The sequence below is a fragment of the Bombina bombina genome, chromosome 6 (genome assembly GCF_027579735.1).
Source record: "Bombina bombina isolate aBomBom1 chromosome 6, aBomBom1.pri, whole genome shotgun sequence".
NCBI lineage: Eukaryota > Metazoa > Chordata > Amphibia > Anura > Bombinatoridae > Bombina > Bombina bombina.
Window position 1 is genome coordinate 165,164,452 of NC_069504.1, and position 20,682 is coordinate 165,185,133.

A 20,682-nucleotide genomic window follows, 5' to 3' on the forward strand; every position below is an offset into this window, starting at 1 on the left:
TTAATTTCTGAAACATATTTATTCTCATCTAGGAGTACGAGATTGCCACCTTTAACGGCCGGCTTAATTATTAAATTGGGTGCATTTTCAATTTCTTTTAAAGCTTGTCTCTCTCTCACAGTCAGATTGTCATTAATCACTCCTGTAAACACAATTTTGTCAATATCATTTTCAACAGTCTTTACAAAATGTTGTACTGCAGCTATTAATGATAGTGGGGGCATATATTTTGATTTAACTTTAAACCCTATTTGTGTATTTACAATTTGTTCATTCTCAAAATTTTCTAATTGGCCCTCATTATCATTTAGAAGACTCTGCAGATCAGTTATTGCTGCAGAGTCTCCTCTGTCCAACTTGACAATATTCAACATTTCTGTTTTGTTTTTACTTTTGAACATTTGTGATAAAATAATCTTTCTTGCATAATACTGTAAATCTTTTAAAAATTCAAATTTATTAAGATGTTTTTTTGGGCAAAATGAGAGCCCCTTTTGTAATAGCTCTATATGGGCCATATTAAGTTTAAAGGAGGACAAATTGACAATCTGAAAGTTATTTTCCTCTTTAGGATTTTCTAGAAGTCCCTCTGTTTCCCTCTTCTCCTTCTGTAGTTCTGACCCTGCATTCGATTCTGATCTTGATATCCTGCTCTGCTGTACCGTGTTGGATATCTCCTCTCTTGTGAATTTATATCTCCACTTTTTTTTTTGCTTTTCGTTTCCTACCTCCCCTTCGTTTCCAGTTGATCATTTTCCGTTTTTTGATGCTGGCTCAGTTTCTGCATCAGAATTATCTGTTCCAGAGTCATAGGAATTTCTTATAGTATAATAGGAATATACTCTATTTTAATGTTGAGTTCCATGAGTCCACTAATTCGGATTCTTAAACTTCAAACATGGGGAACTTTTTCACTCTAAGACCCCTTGGAACAATTTGCATCTTTGCATACTTTTCAAAAGTCCATACATCAAATTGTAGTTTATGTTCTTTTATCAGTAATTTTTCCATTTCATCAAACAGTTCTTCCAGACAATAGGTTGTAACATCTGTTGAAAAAACTCTGTCCATATCCAGACTGACATTGCCTCTTTCTGTCACAGGCAGCAGAGAATAAAAGTTAAAATTGGTCCCCTCCATGTTTAAAGAAGCCCTTTTCTGTGCAAAATTGTAAATATGTGCTGCCAGGAAGCACCAAAATCAATCAAACATAAGTAAAAAGTTTCACAGTTGCACATACACGTACAATAATAGTCTCAAACGAGAACTGTAATCCTTTCCTCTATAGTCATTTTTGGAGCATCTTGTATTAATATGCATTCAGTGTCATTTGCAATACGTAGGCCTCACGACAAACAATGTAAATACAAGGATCAGAAATCACCTGTCCACAATCAAAATTGGTGAGGCTACTACACCGCTGGTTAAACATTTAAAAAACACACACAATAAGAGTAACATTACTTTGAGGTGGCAAGCTATAGAATGGATTAAGAAACCAACTAGAGGTGGAGATAGGGACAAAATTCTAGGCAAACTTGAAATGTTCTGGGTTTTCAGACTCAAGACCAGGGTGCCTAGTGAGCTCAACTCAGAGTATGATTTGATAAACTATTGGAAGTAACTATTGCATTTGAGCATTGAATCATACTCTGACTTGGGCTCTGACACCCCAGGATGCCTGCTCCACTTTTTGACATAGGAGCTGTTCTCCTCAGGGCTAAATTCTTTGTATGGAACCTAGAATGCATTCAAGAAATGTTAAGCAAAACACATGTGTATATGAATAAGAAAAATACAACACAACTTGATACAAGATTAGGTAATTAGATTCAATATGCAACATATAACATTAAGGCACGATCCTTTGTACATGATGCACTAATATATTAATGTGCACTTGGAAAAATGCAAAAGTATATAATGTGTGCCAAAACCCCTTCCTTCATACTATGTTTATTCTTTCTGACTATAATACCCCTATGTTTCTTCCAGGGGAGACTATGATAATAAGATGTATGTATCCGATAGAGACTGTAACACATTGAAAGTTTAGAAATAATGAACACACTGAAGTTTAGAAATAATGAAGTACAGTAACATTGATGAAAGTAGCCCCTGATAGGAGACACTGGTAGTTAAGCACAATAGTAAAATAGATCCTTCCTTTAGGATATATACCATGTGTAATAAGAGCAACTTTATATCATATTGTCAGGGTGCCAGGAATCAGACTGAGAGAGAAGTGCAAAAATAATCACACCTTTATTAATAGCAAAAAATAATAAAAAGTCCACAAGTCAAATAACAAGCCAGGAATCAAAACCAGAGCTGGTAGTCAGATGAGCCGAGTCAGGAGCCAAAGCGAATAGTCAGACGAGCCGAGTCAGGAGCCAAAGCGAGTAGTCAGACGAGTCGGAATCAGGAACAAGGAGAACAGCAGAGTCAGGAACAAGCCAGGGATCAGGAACCAGGAGGGACGGTTGCTGATCTATACTGACATTATGTTCATACCGTAGCCTTCCAAGTAGAATATCCACTACTGTACCCCTATGAGAGGGACAGCTCTCTCTCTCTCTCTCTCTCTATCTATATATATATATATATATATATATATATATATATATATGGATATACATATATTTACCTCCATATATATAAACACAGATATAGTAGGACCAAAATTACTTTTTATTTTTAAGTGCCATGTGTAAATACATATGGGAGAGTTTAGTGGAATAGTGAAGTAGGGTACAGGTTCTTATATAGTTAAATCTCCACAGGCAATAGAGTACAAGAGGTTAAAATGAGACACTTAAAATAAGACACATAAATTGAACACAGTCAGGGGTGTATTATGGCCTAGGCCAACAAGGCCCGTGCCTAGGACGGTAGATTTTGGGGGGGCGGCACTTTTTGCATAAAGCCCCTTTAAATTTGGCATCCTCACTTTCACTTTGTTGCTTAAATTTAGAGCAGTGTGGCTGGATGTTATATAGGTCACCAAGAAGATCCAGGAGACGCCAGTCAAAGATAAACTTAAAATGTAAACTTGCGTTTTAAGTTTAGCCTCTACTGGTGTCTACTGGGTTCTTCTTGTTGTTCCTCATTTGTTTTTGTTCACTGGGAGTCATAAAGTGGCTCCTGGTCCAGGTTGATGACGTCACCGATTGAGCGGCACTGTACTGCTGTGAATGAGAAGGCGATTGATATGGCACCACAATGTATGCACAGCACTTACACTTTAGAGCAAAAAGATTTTTTCTGCTGGGTGGTCACTGCTCAGCATTACGTGGAAATAATACACTGGAGGGTGAGTTACCATTTTATTCCCTTACTCAGATTACACTTGCACTGGTTTTACAATTCTCATTGCTACATATATCCATTCTTACCACTTATATTGGAGTGTTTTATTTTACCTCATTACATTCGTACGTGAACACTTAAGACAGCAGCTGTCTATATTGTGTAAAACACTGTTTTTTGTGACAGCACCATCATTTGTGTTTATAATGTGCAACTAAGGGACAATTCTTACTTAAAGATATTATTACTTGCGCAAGTAATATTCAGAGATATACAATATAGTGCAATTTTGCAGTTCAATAATCCATTAAATAAGTATTTGCTTTGTAGGTAGTGTTTTTAAGTATGAGGTGTGTGCGCAATGCTTGTGTGTGAGGTGTGCATGTGCTAAAAAAGGCCTATAACCTGGGGGGGCAGCAGAATTTTGAGTGCCTAGGGCAGCACAAAACCTAAATACGCCACTGAACACAGGCATTGGTAGTTTTCACAACCAATAAAAAAGAAGGTGTGCTTTTAAATGAGTGCCACAAATATATTGAATCAGCTATGATTACGGCAGCAAGCTGAAACATGTCAGCCTAATGCATTTGTGCTTTTATGTGCTTTTTGGGACCCCATGGGTTTCTTTTACTCTATGCGGTTTATAATAACAATTTGAATTTTACTTTGCCTTGGGACTACTTTACTTCTAATCTATATATGATAGATAAATACAGTATATATTTTACAAAAAGAAAAACAGATATACGTAGAAATTTGTATTTATGAATGAATAGAACATATTCTGCTATGTGAAGAACATTGGAATGTGAAATTATTAATATTTCATGTCGGGTTTGCGCACTTGAGAAACACATAAATACATATGTATACATATATAGACATATATACATATATAGACATATATATATTATACATATATAAGTGTTTTGGAACCTTTTACAGTTAAAGGGACAGTCTAGGCCAAAATAAACTTTCATGATTCAGATAGAGCATGTAATTTTAAACAATTTTCCAATTTACTTTTATCCCCAATTTTGCTTTGTTCTCTTAGTATTCTTAGTTGAAAGCTTAACCTAGGAGGTTCATATGCTAATTTCTTAGACCTTGAAGGCCACCTCTTTTCAGATTGCATTTTAACAGTTTTTCACCACTAGAGGGTGTTAGTTCACATATTTCATATAGATAACACTGTGCTCGTGCACGTGAAGTAATCTGGGAGCAGGCACTGATTGGCTAGACTGCAAGTCTGTCAAAAGAACTGAAAAAAGGGGCAGTTTGCAGAGGCTTAGATACAAGATAATCAAAGAGGTTAAAGTATATTATTATAACTGTGTTGGTTATGCAAAACTGGGGAATGGGTAATAAAGGGATTATCTATCTTTTAAAACAATAAAAATTCTGGTGTAGACTGTCCCTTTAAGGAAATGAAAACATGTAAAATTATATTTATGCAATATTCATATTTAATAAAGTGTTATACTGTGTATTTATTGTAAATATTTCACATTCCGATATTCTGTACATAGCAGAATATGTTCTATGTATTTTTAAATAGATATTCCTATATATATATCTGTATAGATCTATATATAATCATGTATATAAAAATATAAATATACATTTGTGCAAAAATCCATCTGATATATATTTAAGACTAAATAGAACATATTCTTCTATGTGCAGAACATTGGATAACGAAATATGAAATATTATCTTCTTATGATGCGCTTTTAAATAAGCGAGTTAGTGTTCACGCCACTTGTGGCTCCATTGAAGTCTATGGGGGAGTATTGTATTGGCGACTTCTCAAAGTTTGTTACCGCGATGTTACAAACGAGAGAGTGCAAAGTTTTTACTTTCAACTCGCAAATCGCGTGCGAATCTGTCAGTGCAAAAAGTTACTTCTAGCAGTTTTAACGCTTGAACACAAGTGCAAACAACTGTTCAACTCGTCATCTGAACTTTTATGCATATTTTACACTTGTTATTGAAAGTTCTTGCAGATGAATATTTATGTTACAAAGCAATTCTTAAATAACACATTATGAGCTAGATAACGAGTGGAGCTCTATTTATCACTCCCGATTGCGCACAAGTTGGGTCCGTACCGCTATTTCTATACTGCAGCTATTACAAGTTACAGAACAACTTTTTTGTTGTTGTGAGGTATGGTACGGTAAGCCCCATATAGCACCAAAAAAAAGTTTAGGCTTTGCATGCTCGTGAACGTTTTGGAAAAAAAACTAACACCTGTGATTAAAAAATGGCGTACGCATTAACGCCTTCCCTATTAAAGTCTATAGAGAAACTAAAGTTGTTTAAAAACCTAAAATAAGCCCCTAGTCTAATAACCCCTTAACCACCGTCCACCCACATTGCCAACACTAAAGTTATTAACCCCTAATCCGCCACCCCCCCCACATTGCCAACACTAAATAAAGCTATTAACCCCTAAACCGCCACCCCACATCACTACTACTAAAAATAAACCTATTAACCCTTAAACTGCCGGCCCCCACATCGCAACAAACTAAATTAAACTATTAACCCCTAAACCTAATGCCCTAAACCTAACACCCGCTAAATTTTATAAATAAAATAAAATTACGAGTTTTTGGCTATTGAGGGTGTGAAACGATTGCAACAAAAGTTGCGTTATTTCACCCTCCATAGCGTTTCTGAAAAGCCACCATGTGCGTGCGATATGGTGGTGATAAGCTCCATACCGCACAAAATCCAAGGGCAGCATCTTCTATCTTCACCCCGGCAGCATGGAGCGGGTCCATCCTTGAAGACATCCGGCGCGGAGCATCATCTTCACACGATCACCGCCGTACACTGAATCTTCAATGCAAGGGAGCCTTTTCAAAATGGCGTCCCTTGCATTCCTATTGGCTGATTTCATTTTTGAAATTCAAATCAGCCAATAGAATGAGAGCTACTGAAATCCTATTGGCTGTTCAAATCAGCCAATAGGATGAGAGCTACTGAAATTCTATTGGCTGATTTTTTTAATTTCACAGGTAAGTTTTTATTTATTTTAAGATAGGGATATTGTAATTTTAATTTAAAGTTAGGGGGTTGTTAGATTTAGGGGTTAATAGTTTAATTTAGTTTTTTGCAATGTGAGGGACTGGCGGTTTAAGGGTTAATAGGTTTATTTAGTGGTGGTGATGTGGGAGGCCAGAGGTTTAGGGGTTAATAACTTTATTTAGTGGCGGCGATGTAGGGGAGCGGCGGAATAGGGGTTAATAGCTTTATTATAGTGTTGGCGATGTTGGGGTGCGGGGAATAGGGGTTAATAACTTTATTATAGTGGTGGCAATGTTGGGGTGTTGCTGAATAGGGGTTAATAACTTATTAGTGGCGGCGATGTAGTGAGCGGCAGATTAGGCGTTAATAAGTTTTAAATGGTGTTTGCAATGCGGGAGGGTGTCTGAATAGGGGTTAATAGGTAGTTTATGGGTGTTAGTGTACTTTGTAACATTTTAGTTATGTGTTTTGTGAAACATTTTTGTGGTGCAAAACTCATAACTACTACTCTCAGATGGCGGAATGGATCGTATCGGTATAGGCTGTATCGCAAGCATTTTAGCCTCACTGCACAACTTGTAATACCGGCACTATGGAAATCCGACGCAAAAACGTCATTTTTTTGAGTGCGGGATTGACGTTGTGTTACAGGCTAAAATGCTTGCGGTATAACAATGCCGACAAGACTCGTAATGGTTGCATTACTGTTTTACGCTGAAATGCCCATTTTTTTCAGCATTAAAACCGTAATGCAAAACTCGAAATCTAGGTGAATATAACTACCGTAAAATAAATAAAAACTTACCTGTGAAATAAAAAAAAACTAAGCTTAAATTATAAATAAACCTAACATTACTATTTAAAAAAAATAAAAGATACCAAACTAAAAAACTTAAATTACAAAATTAAATTTTTTTAACACTACAAAAAAAAACTAACATTACAAAAAAATAACAAAATCTAAAACTAAACAAAATAACAAATTCTAACATTACACAAAATAACTAACTCTAAAATTACGAAAAATAAAAAAATCTAAGATTAGAGAAAAAAATTAATTTATCCAAGATAAAAAAATTAAACATAATCTAATACCCCTATAAAAACAAAAAAGCCACCTCAAAATAAAAACTCCCCTTAAGCTAAAACTAAACTACCTAGGGCATTGCCCTAAGTTTAACAGCTCTTTTACATTAAAAAATACAAATTAACCCCTAACAGTAAACCCCCCCACCCCCAACCCCCCAAAATAAAAAAGCCCTAATTTGAAAAAATCTGATCCACCCATTGCCTCTAAAGGGGCATTTGTATGGGCATTGCCCTTAAATGGGCTTTTTCCTCTTTTTAGTGCCCATTAAAAAAACAAAAAAAGCCCTAATCTAAAATAAAAAACACCCCCCAAAAAAAAACTAACACTAACCACGACATAGGTACTCACCATTCCTGAAGTCCGGCGGTGAAGGTTATTTTTCATAATTTAGTGTTTGTTATATTTTGTAATTTAGTATTTTTAATTTTTTTTTAATTTTAGACTTAAATATTTTTAGTAGTGTTAGTTTTTTTGTGTGTAATTTAGTTTATTTAATTGGTAGTTATTTTAAGATTAGTATAATAGTTATGTTAGGTTAATTGTTAGTTTAAACAGTTTTTTTTTTATTTTAATTTTTGAAATTCAAATCAGCCAATAGAATGAAAGCTACTGAAATCCTATTGGCTGTTCAAATCAGCCAATAGGATGAGAGCTACTGAAATTCTATTGGCTGATTTTTTTAATTTCACAGGTAAGTTTTTATTTATTTTAAGATAGGGATATTGTAATTTTAATTTAAAGTTAGGGGGTTGTTAGGTTTAGAGTTAATAGTTTAATTTAGTTTTTTGCGATGTGGGGGGCTGGCGGTTTAGTGGTTAATAAGTTTATTTAGTGGTGGTGATGTGGGAGGCCAGAGGTTTAGGTGTTAATAACTTTATTTAGTGGTGGCAATGTTGGGGAGCGGCGGAATATGGGTTATTAGCTTTATTATAGTGTCGGCGATGTTGGGGTGCGGGGGAATGGGGGTTAATAACTTTATTATAGTGGTGGCAATGTCGGGGAGTGGCGGAATAGGGGTTAATAAGTTTTAAATAGTGTTTGCGATGCGGGAGGGTGGCTGAATAGGGGTTAATAGGTAGTTTATAGATGTTAGTGTACTTTGTAACATTTTAGTTATAAATTTTGTGAAACATTTTTTGGCGCAAAACTCATAACTACTGCTCTCAGATGGCGGAATGGATTGTGTCGGTATAGGCTGTAACGCAAGCATTTTAGCCTCACTGCACAACTTGTAATACCGGTGCTATGGAAATGCCACGCAAAAACGTAATTTTTTTGAGTGCGGGATTGACGTTGCTTTGCAGGCTAAAATGCTTGCGGTGTAGCTATACAGACAAGACTCGTAATGGCTGCATTACTGTTTTTACGCTAAAATTGCCATTTTTTCAGCGCTAAAACCGTAACGCAAAACTCGTAATCTAGGTGAATATAACTACCTTAAAATAAATAAAAACATACTTGTGAAATAAAAAAAACTAAGCTTAAACTATAAATAAACCTAACATTACTATTTAAAAAAAATAAAAGATACCAAACTAAAAAACCTAAATTACAAAATTAAAAAATTCTAACACTACGAAAAAAAACTAACATTACAAAAAATAAAAAAATCTAAAATTAAACAAAATAACAAATCCTAACATTACACAAAATAACTAACTCTAAAATTACGAAAAATAAAAAAATCTAAGATTACAGAAAAAAATTATTATAAAAACAAAAAAGCCACCTCAAAATAAAAACTCCCCTTAAGCTAAAACTAAACTACCTAGGGCATTGCCCTAAGTTTAACAGCTCTTTTACATAAAAAAATACAAATTAACCCCTAACAGTAAACCCCCCAAAATAAAAAAGACCTAAATCTAAAAAAGCTGATCTACCCATTGCCCCTAAAGGGGCATTTTTATGGGCATTGTCCTTAAATGGGCATTCAGCTCTTTAGTTCCCATTAAAAAAACAAAAAAAAAACCTAATCTAAACCCCCCCCAAAAAAAACTAACACTAAGTCCGACATAGGTACTCACCATTCCTGAAGTCCGGTGGTGAAGATCTTCTTCCAGGTGGTTCCATCTTCATAAAATAGGATTTAAATAGCTCTCATCTTATTGGCTGATTTTTTTTAGCCAATAGGAATGCAAGGTACCCCAATATAAAACGGGTACCTTGCATTCAATCTTCAGTGTGCGGCGGATGATCAAATGAAGAGGAACCTCCACATCAGATGTCTGAGCAGCCGCCGATTCTGCTTCACTCCGTGCCGCCTTCGCTCTGTGCCACCAGGATGAAGAAAAAAGATGGTTGTGCGCTGGATGAAGATGGAGTCGCCTAGAAGAAGCCCTTCACCGCTGGACTTGGTGAGTACCTATGTCAGGGTAAGTGTTAGTTTTTTGGGGGGGTTTTTGGGTGTGTTTTTTTTTTTTAGATTAGGGTTATTTTTTGTTTTTTTTTAAAGGGCACTAAAGAGCTGATTGCCCTTTTAAGGCCAATGCCCATCCAAATGCCCCTTTAGGGGCAATGGGTAGATTCGTTTTTTTTAAGTTAGGTCTTTTTTATTTTGGGGGGGTTGGGTGGGTGAGGGGGTTGTACTGTTAGGGGGTAATTTGTATTTTTTAAAGTAAAAGAGCTGTTAAATTTAGGGCAATGCCCTACAAAAGGCCCTTTTAAGGGCTATTGGTAGTTTAGTATTAGATTAGGGGATGTTTTTATTTTGGGGTAGCTTTTTTTATTTGGGTATTAGATTAGGTTTAATTTTTTTATTTTGGATAATTTCGTATATTATTTTCTGTAATCTTAGATTTTGTTATTTTTCGTAATTTTAGAGTTTGTTATTTTGTGTAATGTTAGGTTTTGTTATTTTCGGATACCGCGATTATTATTAGTTGAAAGTAAAAAGTTCTCCCATAGGGGGCGATTTATCAAGCTCCGTATGGAGCTTGATGCCCCTGTTTCCGTGTGAGCCTTCAGGCTCACTGGAAACAGAAGTTATGAAGCAGAGGTCTAAAGGCCGTTGCTCCATAACCCGTCTGCCTGCTCTGAGGCCGCGGACAGAAATCAACCCGATCAAATACGATTGGGTTAATTGACACTCCCTGCTAGTGGACGATTGGCTGCGAATCTGCAGGGGGTGGCATTGCACCAGCAGTTCACAAGAACTGCTGGTGCAAGGATAAATGTCGACAGCGTATGCTGTCGGCATTTATCGATGTGCAGCGGACATGATACGCTACATTGTATCATGTCTAAACGCACTATGATAAATCTACCCCATAGACTTCAATAGAGCACGAAAAGTGGAAAACACCTAACGCCCGACAAGTAGCGCAAACTCGTTCGCATTTTTGCAAATGCGCTAACCAACATAAAATATATTTCCCATTCCAATGTTCTTCACATAGCAGAATATTAGAATATGTTCCATTTATTCATAAATACACACACACACACACATATATAAATGTTTTTTTTTGTAATATATTTATATATAGAGATATAGATAAATATATATATATATATATAGGAATATATATTTAAAAATACTTAGAACATATTACCCTATGTGAAGAACATTGGAGTGTGAAATATTTACAGTGCAAAACACAGTAAAACACTTTATTAAATATAAATATTGCATAAATATGATTTTACATGTTTCAGCTACTTAACTGCAAAAGGCTCCACTGCACTTATTTATATGTCCATATAGGTATACATATGTAATTATGTGTTTTTATGTGTATACATGTCTGTAAGTACATATATACACATATAAATACATGTGTACCCACATATATATTTTTAGACATGTATATGTATGAATCTCTATGGTAAAGCCTTTTGAAGTCCTTGAGACCTCGTATCTTTTGAGCCCTTTTTATAATAATTTTTATCAGATAGTGTTATTATGAGTCTAACTGTACTTTTAAATGTAATTTTAATGTTTTTTGTGCAACTTTTTATTCTTGTGTACCAGTTAACCAGAGCTCTGATGCTGCGCTAACCCGACGCACATTAAATTCAATTGTGCTTGAGTGAAAGCATTTACTTTCAACTTGTAATATATTCACTACTTCAATAAACGTGCAAACAGCCGCGATAAACCCTATATCATTTGTGCACAACTATTAGCACACCACTTGTAATCTTTTCCCATGAGTTGACAAAATGGTTACCAAAAAAGTAGTCAACTTTTGAGTGAAAAACATTTTAGTCCGCGTTGAAGTCAAGTGAAATATCAATATTGTTTCTATATTGAAATTCCAAAATGATTAAATCATACCTATAGACATTACTAAAATAAGCACCCTTCATCATTTTAAAAACGTTGATTAATTTCTCATAATAAGATAATCAGCAAATTAAAAGAGCATGATTAAATTAAAAAAAATATATATATCATAGTATATTTTCCCTTTATTCTTCCATACTAAATAAAATGTGGGAGATTACAGTGACATTAGTAATGGTCCATAACAAGCAACACAATATCATTTTTATATAAAAAATGTTTCTTAACATGACTCGAATTCTAAACCTTTGCCATACAAATCATACTCTTTGAACATTAAATAGGATTTAAGCAGAGGGGGGAGTGGAAGTTTATTCATTAATAGTGGCCTGTTTAGCCTCTCCAACCCAACGAGATTCCGTATCTTGAGACGACACAAATGTTTCAATGGTCGAGGATTTTCTTAATACAAAAAAAGGTAAAAAAAGATGGAGTTAGTAATAACGGATTGTTAAACCATAGTACAAATGTTATTGTAATGTATTGTGCTGATAAATAACCACTTTCAAAATTCTTTACTTTTAGAATACTAAGGGGCATATTTATCAAGCTTGGTACAGAGCTTGATGCCCCCTGTTTCTGGCTTTCAGCTCGTCGGAAACAGAAGTTATGAAGCGGCAGTCTAAAGCCCGCTTCTCCATAACCTGTCCGCCAGAAATCAATCCGATTGAATACGATCAGGTTGATTGACACCCCCTGCTAGCGGCCTCGAATCTGCAGGGGGCGGCATTGCACCAGCAGTTCACAAGAACTGCTGGTGCAATGATAAATGCAGAGAGCGTATGCTGTCGGCATTTATCGATGTGCAGCAGACATCTGTAATATCGGATCATGTCCGCTCACACAATGATAATTCGGCCTCAAAGAATTACAACTACATGTCTCAATTTCTTTCTTCCATTTACAGTATGTATATGACTTCATCTTCTTTATTTTTGCTACATCAATGACATTTAAAAAGAACCACTTGGGTCTAATACCAATGGATACTTCTCCTAACATCTCCCACTGCCTTACATCTGCAAAATTTTACTTCTGCATCCATTTTTTTTACCAGTTTCCACATAAAATCTTACTTTTTGTTGCATAATACACAAATAATTTTGCAATTCACTTTTTTGTCAGGTGCAGTTATGCTTATGTAGTTTTTTTCATCATCCAGATATTCTCAATCAAATTCACCAAGAATGGAACAACCAGACAAATTAACCTCCCTTATATAAAAAATAGTAGTGAAGTTTCTTCCTGTCCTGTCCCTTACTTAAAAACCCAACTATAACAATACGACCCAAGATATTTCTGTCATGGCTCTATATATTTTCCACACCACTAATTTGGCACTAACCTTCACCACTCTCTTTCTCTTACCAAAACTCCACATAAGAGAGTTTTTCAGCTTGGCACATAGTTTCTGATTTTATATCTACTGCTTCTGTACTTAAACTTTATTTGCATTGTGTCCTTTACATTCAGAGTACATCTTATTGTCAATTATACCCATATATATTCAGGGCTTTACACAAGATGCCTTCCACTGATGAGTATGTCTATTTAAGGTTGAGTTGTTAAAAAAAAAAAAATATATATAGCTTCAACCAATTCACTTACCTATAATTTGCAGAATTTCAGGCCACTCTTTTTGTTCTTCAATAGCACTTTTTAATTTTGTACAAATTCGAACAAAATCCATGTAGTCTACTAATATTCGAATAACTTTTCCAACTAAATGCTTCATCCATGATACAGAGATAAAATCACAAAACTAAAAAAGAAGTAAAATGTAGATAACTGTAAGATCAAACACAAAATTAGTTCAAAGTATATTACTAAGTCATAAAAATCAGGAAAGGAAAAGGAAAAAATATTAGTTGTATTTATACCTACAGGGGTATCTTTAATGATGCATGAAGTCCATCCTGGTAAAATCTCTTCTTCTAAAGAAGACCAGATGAACGAACCACCAAAAATGTCGCCGTGAAAGCAGTCAAAGCACATTTCGGCTTTGTATCCATTATTTAGCAATAATCTTAGCATGATGTCATCATTCAGTGCATACTGAATTGCACTAGGAAAGTGTGTATCATTTACAAGCATGAAATAGCAGTTGACATCTGCTCTGTGAGCCAAGAGCAACCTTACAATTTCATGATTTCCAGCTCTTACAGCCACTAGGAGACAGTTTAATGGGTCATTGTTTGGGTAAGCACCAGCTTTTAATAACATCTCTGTGCACAAAACATCTTTATTGGATACTGCAAAAAATAAGGCTGTTTTCCGTTTATCATCATATGTCTCAGATACATGCTCAGCCAATAACTCATTGACGTCAAACTCATTCTCAATCAGTAGTTCCAGACACTGTACATTCTGTCCATCTGCTGCAGAGTGAATAGGACTCAATCCACTTCTTTTAATTGCATGTTTTGATGTTACAGGAATAAGATATTTCAGTGCTCTAAAGAAAAATAAAATGATTAATCTTGCTTTATTCAAACATATGAACATAAAAAACAATGACATTTGTAATAGAGATCACTTTTAACTACAATGAAACCAATAATATTAAAAAATAAAGAGAAAATATCATAAAAAATAAAACATATATTAAAAAGTAAAACAAATAGCAATATGAAAGCCACTATAATATTTTACAAAATTCCTAATAAATAATTAAAATAAAGCTTACAACTTTAGCACAACTAAAATATACCAAGTGAAAATGATATGCATCTATTTATTTCTTGCCCAAGACCATTAGTGTTTATATAACAGTGAATACATTAAAGAGAGAATCCCGACGTCTGGGATGCGATGTGAGTACAAGTGGCATCTCCTCTCTGCAAACTTGTGGCGGTTTCTACAACTTACATCAATTGGATTCTTCCTAACCTTGGCAACAAGGTACCACAGCCTCAGTAAAACCGGATGAGATCGTTCATGGAACGTTTTTCTTTATTGAACTCTATTACAACCAGCGGACATAGTCCTTGAGCGCTGGATATCTGGGATATATATTGATATATCACTGATACCCCAAAAGACTCTCGGCTAGATTACGAGTTGTGCGTTCGGGTAAAAAAACAGCGTTAAGAGTCCTAACGCTGCATTTTTACGCCCGCTGGTATTACGAGTCTTGAAGGTTTAGGGTGACTGCACACTTCTTTGGCCTTATCGCAAAACGACTTACGTAAACTTCGTAAAGTCTTTTTTTTATGGGACATCCATAGCGCCGGTATTACGAGTCTGTCCTGGGAGGCCAAAAAGTGATCGGTACACCCTACCCTGTCAAGAGTCCTAACGCATTTAAAAGTCAGTAGTTATGAGTTTTATGGTACAACGCCGTAGCATAAAACTCATAACTAAAGTGCTAAAAAGTACACTAACACCCATAAACTACCTATTAACCCCTAAACCGAGTGCCTCCCGCATCGCAAATACTAAAATAAAAATTTGAACCCCTAATCTGCTGACCCCAACATCGCCGACACCTACATTATATTTATTAACCCCTAAACCTAAGTCTAAACCTAACACCCACTAACTTAAATATAATTTAAATAAATCTAAATAAATATTCCTATCATTAACTAAATTATTCCTATTTAAAACTAAATACTTACCTGTAAAATAAACCCTAAGCTAGCTACAATATAACTAATATTTACATTGTAGCTAGTTTAGGATTTATTTTTATTTTACAGGCAAGTTTGTATTTATTTTAACTAGGTAGAATAGTTATTAGTTATTAACTATTTAATGCAAGGAAAAAATGAATGCAGGCACTCATAGTTTTGAAAAAATAAAACGTACCTTTTATTAGTACACAGGATAAAACATTAGGTGTTTCCAAACAGAGGGCAGACAGGGAGGCAAGCAGTCTGACTGCTTGCCTCCCTGTCTGCCCTCTGTTTGGGAACACCTAATGTTTTATCCTGTGTACTAATAAAAGGTACGTTTTATTTTTTCAAAACTATGAGTGCCTGCATTCATTTTTTCCTTGCATGACTACACGGCCTGATCCGCCATTAAGCTACGGCACTCCAAGCTTTACCTCTAGCAGAGCTCTTTGAATTCCTCACTCGTACACACGGACCATTGGTCTGACCGTGTTCCGGACACCCCTGTTAAAATAAAGACAAATTCACCTGTAAAATAAAACCTAACCTAAGTTACACTAACACCTAACACTACACTAAATTAAATTAAATTAGCTAAAGTACAACCCCCCCCCCACTAAATTACAGAAAATAATAAACAAATTACAGAAATTTAAACTAATTACACCTAATCTAATAGCCCTAGCCTAAACTAAACTACCAATAGCCCTTAAAAGGGCTTTTTGTGGGGCATTGCCTATAAGTAATCAGCTCTTTTACCTGTAAAAAAAATACAAACAACCCCACCCAACAGTAAAACCCACCACCCACACAACCAACCCCCCAAATAAAATACTAGCTAAAAAAAACTAAGCTCCCCATTGCCCTGAAAAGGGCATTTGGATGGGCATTGCCCTTAAAAGGGCAGTTAGCTCTTTTGCAAGCCCAAACCCCTAATCTAAAAAATAAACCCACCCAATACACCCTTAAAAAAACACTAACCCCCTGAAGATCGACTTACCGGGAGGGGTCTTCATCCATGCCGGGCGAAGTGGTCCTCCAGACGGGCAGAAGTCTTCATCCAAGCTGGGCAGAAGTGGTCCTCCAGACAGGCAGAAGTCTTCATCCAGATGGCATCTTCTATCTTCATCCATCCGGCGTGGAGCGGCTCCATCTTCAAGACATCCGACGCGGAGCATCCTCTTCTTCCGACGACTAAAACAGAATGAAGGTACCTTTAAGTGACGTCATCAAAGATGGCGTCCCTTAGATTACGATTGGCTGATAGAATTCTATCAGCCAATTGGAATTAAGGTAGAAAAAATCCTATTGGCTGATGCAATCAGCCAATAGGATTAAAGTTCAATCCTATTGGCTGATCCTATCAGCCAATAGAATTGAGCTTGCATTCTATTGGCTGATTGGAACAGCCAATAGAATGCAAGCTCAATCCTATTGGCTGATTGGATCAGCCAATAGGATTTTTTCTACCTTAATTCCAATTGGCTGATAGAATTCTATCAGCCAATCAGAATCTAAGGGACGCCATCTTGGATGACGTCACTTAAAGGTAACTTCATTCTGTTTTAGAAGAGAAGAAGAGGATGCTCTGCGTCGGATGTCTTGAAGATGGAGCCGCTCCGCGCTGGACGGATGAAGATAGAAGAAGCCATCTGGATGAAGACTTCTGCCCGTCTGGAGGACCACTTCGCCCGGCTTGGATGAAGACATCTCCCGGTAAGTCAATCAGTGGGTTAGTTAGTTTGGGCTTGCAAAAGAGCTAACTGCCCTTTTAAGAGCAATGCCCATCCAAATGCCCTTTTCAGGTCAATGTGGAGCTTAGGTTTTTTTAGCTAGTATTTTATTTGGGGGGTTGGTTGTGTGGGTGGTGGGTTTTACTGTTAAGGGGGTTGTTTGTATTTTTTTTTTACAGGTAAAAGAGCTGATTACTTTGGGGCAATGTCCCGCAAAAGGCCCTTTTAAGGGCTATTGGTAGTTTAGTTTAGGCTAGGGTTTTTTTATTTTAAGGGGACTTTTTTATTTTAATAGGGGTATTAGATTAGGTGTAATTAGTTTAAATTTCTGTAATTTGTTTATTATTTTCTGTAATTTAATTAATTTATTTAATTATAGTGTAGTGTTAGGTCTTAGTGTAACTTAGGCTAGGTTTTATTTTACAGGTAAATTTGTCTTTATTTTAACTAGGTAGTTATTAAATAGTTAACTATTTAATAACTATTCTACTTAGTTAAAATAAATACAAATTTGCCTGTAAAATAAAAATAAATCCTAAAATAGCTACAATGTAACTATCTTAGGGTTTATTTTACAGGTAAGTATTTAGTTTTAAATAGGAATAATGTAGTTAATGATAGGAATATTTATTTAGATTTATTTATTTATTTTTTAAATAATTTTTTTATTGAGGTTAAAATAGCATATACACAACAGTCTCATCAACAGGTTACACTTCACAACATACATTATACTGAAAATCTTAAGAGGGGTATTCCCTATGGGCAATTTCTGCGCCTTCGCAGAATCTGCTCTGGAGATCAAACCTTTAAACAACAGGCCAAAGATATGGCGACTCGTTTCCTTGAGAGAGGCTATTCAAAAAGATGTGTAAAAAGAGCACTCTATAAAGCATCTCAGCATCAAAGAAAAGATCTTCTGTACAAAAAGAATACCAAAAGTGAGAATGTGGAAGACACTAAAATCAGATTTATTACTAAATATAATGCCCATTGGAGTAAAGTTAAAAGTATTCTTAACAATAACTGGCATTTGCTGACTAATGACTCTACATTACACCAACATGTGGGGGACTATCCCCTAATGACAGCAAGGAGACCTAACAATTTGAAAGATCTCCTTGTTAAGAGCGAATTTAACAAAGTGCCTACATCTAACTGGTTAGAACGCAATGCCCAAAAAATAGTCGGCAGTTCCCCCTGTAATCACTGTGTCTGCTGTCAATTCGTGCAGAAAACTAAGACTTTTAGCACGAATACAGGTGTCACATATAAAATCAATTCTTTTATTAATTGTTCCACAAAAGGAGTCATATATCTTCTCTATTGCTCGTGTAAATGCTTTTATGTGGGTAAAACTTTTAGAGAATTACGCTCCCGCATTACAGAACATAGAGACGATATAAAGGACTTCAATATTGACAGCCCAGTGGCGAGACATTTTGCTCAATTTCACGAATCAAAAATTGATGAACTCCACTTCATTGGAATAGAATCAGTCAAACTGAGCATGCGCGGGGGGGGACATTGATAAAATTCTTTTACAAAAAGAAACAAGATGGATGTACAAACTAAACACTCTATCTCCTAATGGCTTAAATGAAAAATTGGAATTTGCTTCCTTTTTAGGCTAATTCCTTATACCTTACTTTATCTGCACATCTCCATTTATTTCCATATGTGTATGGATAGTGGGTTCTCAAAATTAATAAAATAAATCAAAAGTGTAAATATATACTACTATGATGAGCTAAAATGCACATATTTGCTGTTAGAATAATTTGACACACATAACATTATAATTAAGTATTGTCTTTTAAATATTGCACAATGGTGTATTAAAATAAAACTGTTTTTAGCATATTTTGTATATATGATTTGTTGCGGATGTGTGTGTGAGTGAGTATTTGAATCATTTAATAGTATACAACCAACTTCTGCTATTGAATACCTCACCTTGGTTACTTGAGAAGCCCTTAATTTAGCTGTATTTTAAAAGTAACAATTGCAAAGACATTGCAACAACGGCTAATTGTGATTGACATAAATTTCATCAAATTGAAAGGACTCTGGAAACCGGTATCCAATAAAAAGGCAGGTAATCAAGGTGTCGTTAGCACCTGGAAGAAGCTCCATGCTGCACTGACTGAAGGAGCGAAACAAGCATTTGGACTCGTCGTGCTTGGCAGCCCTTACAGCAGATCCCCTGCTCATCGTGACTTACCCCTGATGTCTGGACACTCCATGTACAAGGCAGCTAGGAGGAGCGACCGCGTGAACAAATACAGGTAGAATATGTTATACGCATCTGTACACCGAATATCACTGTCTTAAAGGAATACAGCACCTGTGAATAAAGACGCGTGTTTCTATTGCTCCTCCTATGCTATGTCTTTTAAGCACCAACCGACTCAGTAACTCTGGGGGTTCAAGTCTGAAGTAACTGGTTTTTATACACCGGGGACTGTATAACTGCATCCATTTCTTGCATTAACGCTGCACTTATTGGATTACAAATACCTGCAAGTTTTAAATGGACTGTTTTTGGTCTATTTCCCCTGGTGCACCAGATAATAATTTTTTGGCCAGTACTTCATTAATACTGCTTTGTGTGGGATCCCCTGTATGAATGTGAATGTGTGTATTGTGCATTTGTTTAATAAATATTTACATTGTTTTTGACATACAAGCTTTTTGTAGCGCTTTTATTCAATTTTACAGTTGTGCTGGATTTACCTAGACTTTTGGGAATTTCTTATTGTGAAATCCCCACTTCCTTTTCTATGTTGTTCTCATACATTATACTGACATGACTTGTTACTTTAGGCACCTCATTTTTTGAATCTTATAGGTTCGCAAAGTCCTCAGACAACAGGTCCAATCAAGGGACCAGAAATTAAGCAAAGCAATCGAGGGCATGTTAATGGAGATAATAGTAAAAAATTGCAGCTTCAGCACATATGGGGTAAATTCCAATTCTGAAATGAATATACAATATCTAAATAGAGAAGCATAAAGAGGGCACCAATGTAACTCTGTGTAATTCGTCAGTTGATAAAAGTGAGGTGCAGAACAGTCCTCAGTTGCTATTTTAAACCGATTATCTATCAACACTGAGCAATTATTGAAACATAGACATTATTAAGACTATTATCTTGGATGAACTTCAGGAAAGCAGGAAATCATAAACAAAGTTAAATTTCCTGTATTGGAACCCCGAGAGCCATTTTACATAAATTCAGGGAAAGACTGAGTCATGGCTCTTCGGGTTGGACAGAGACTGCTAAACTCTGTCAAAAGGATATGCAGAGGAGAAAAGAATCATCCCTAACCGCACAAAAGTGGTGGGGGGCGGAGGGTAGGCCGAAAATAGCATATCCTTCTATTGCTAATTTACATATCTAACAAATTAAGCAACCCTAGAATCACCTGGATCAGGGCACTATAATGTAGGTAATGTCTTCTAAGTGTACTCCTAGAGGCATGGGACTAGAAGATTGCCAGTACATGGTAGAGATATATGTATTGTTAGGTTCTGGTATTCAGAGCAGCACTTTATATCACAGATTTTCACACTAATCAGCAAGGATGCATACAGCCCTCAACAAAGGT

At 35.8% G+C, this 20,682-nt stretch overlaps 1 protein-coding gene across 4 annotated transcripts in view; it reads right to left on the minus strand.

The window, feature by feature from the left end:
• ASB15 (ankyrin repeat and SOCS box containing 15) overlaps positions 1-20,682 on the minus strand; it is a 141,406-nt gene that overhangs the window by 21,350 nt on the left and 99,374 nt on the right. For 2 of the 4 annotated variants that reach the window (XM_053716660.1, XM_053716663.1), the window contains 3 exons: positions 13,605-14,175; positions 13,329-13,482; positions 11,828-12,122 (listed from right to left, as the gene is read on the minus strand). In XM_053716660.1, coding sequence (XP_053572635.1) covers positions 11,944-12,122; positions 13,329-13,482; positions 13,605-14,175 — 904 coding nt within the window. In that variant the 3' untranslated portion in view covers positions 11,828-11,943. Of the gene's footprint in view, positions 1-11,827; positions 12,123-13,328; positions 13,483-13,600; positions 14,176-20,682 lie in introns of those variants that run through there. The other 2 variants (XM_053716661.1, XM_053716662.1) reach the window with 2 other exon arrangements.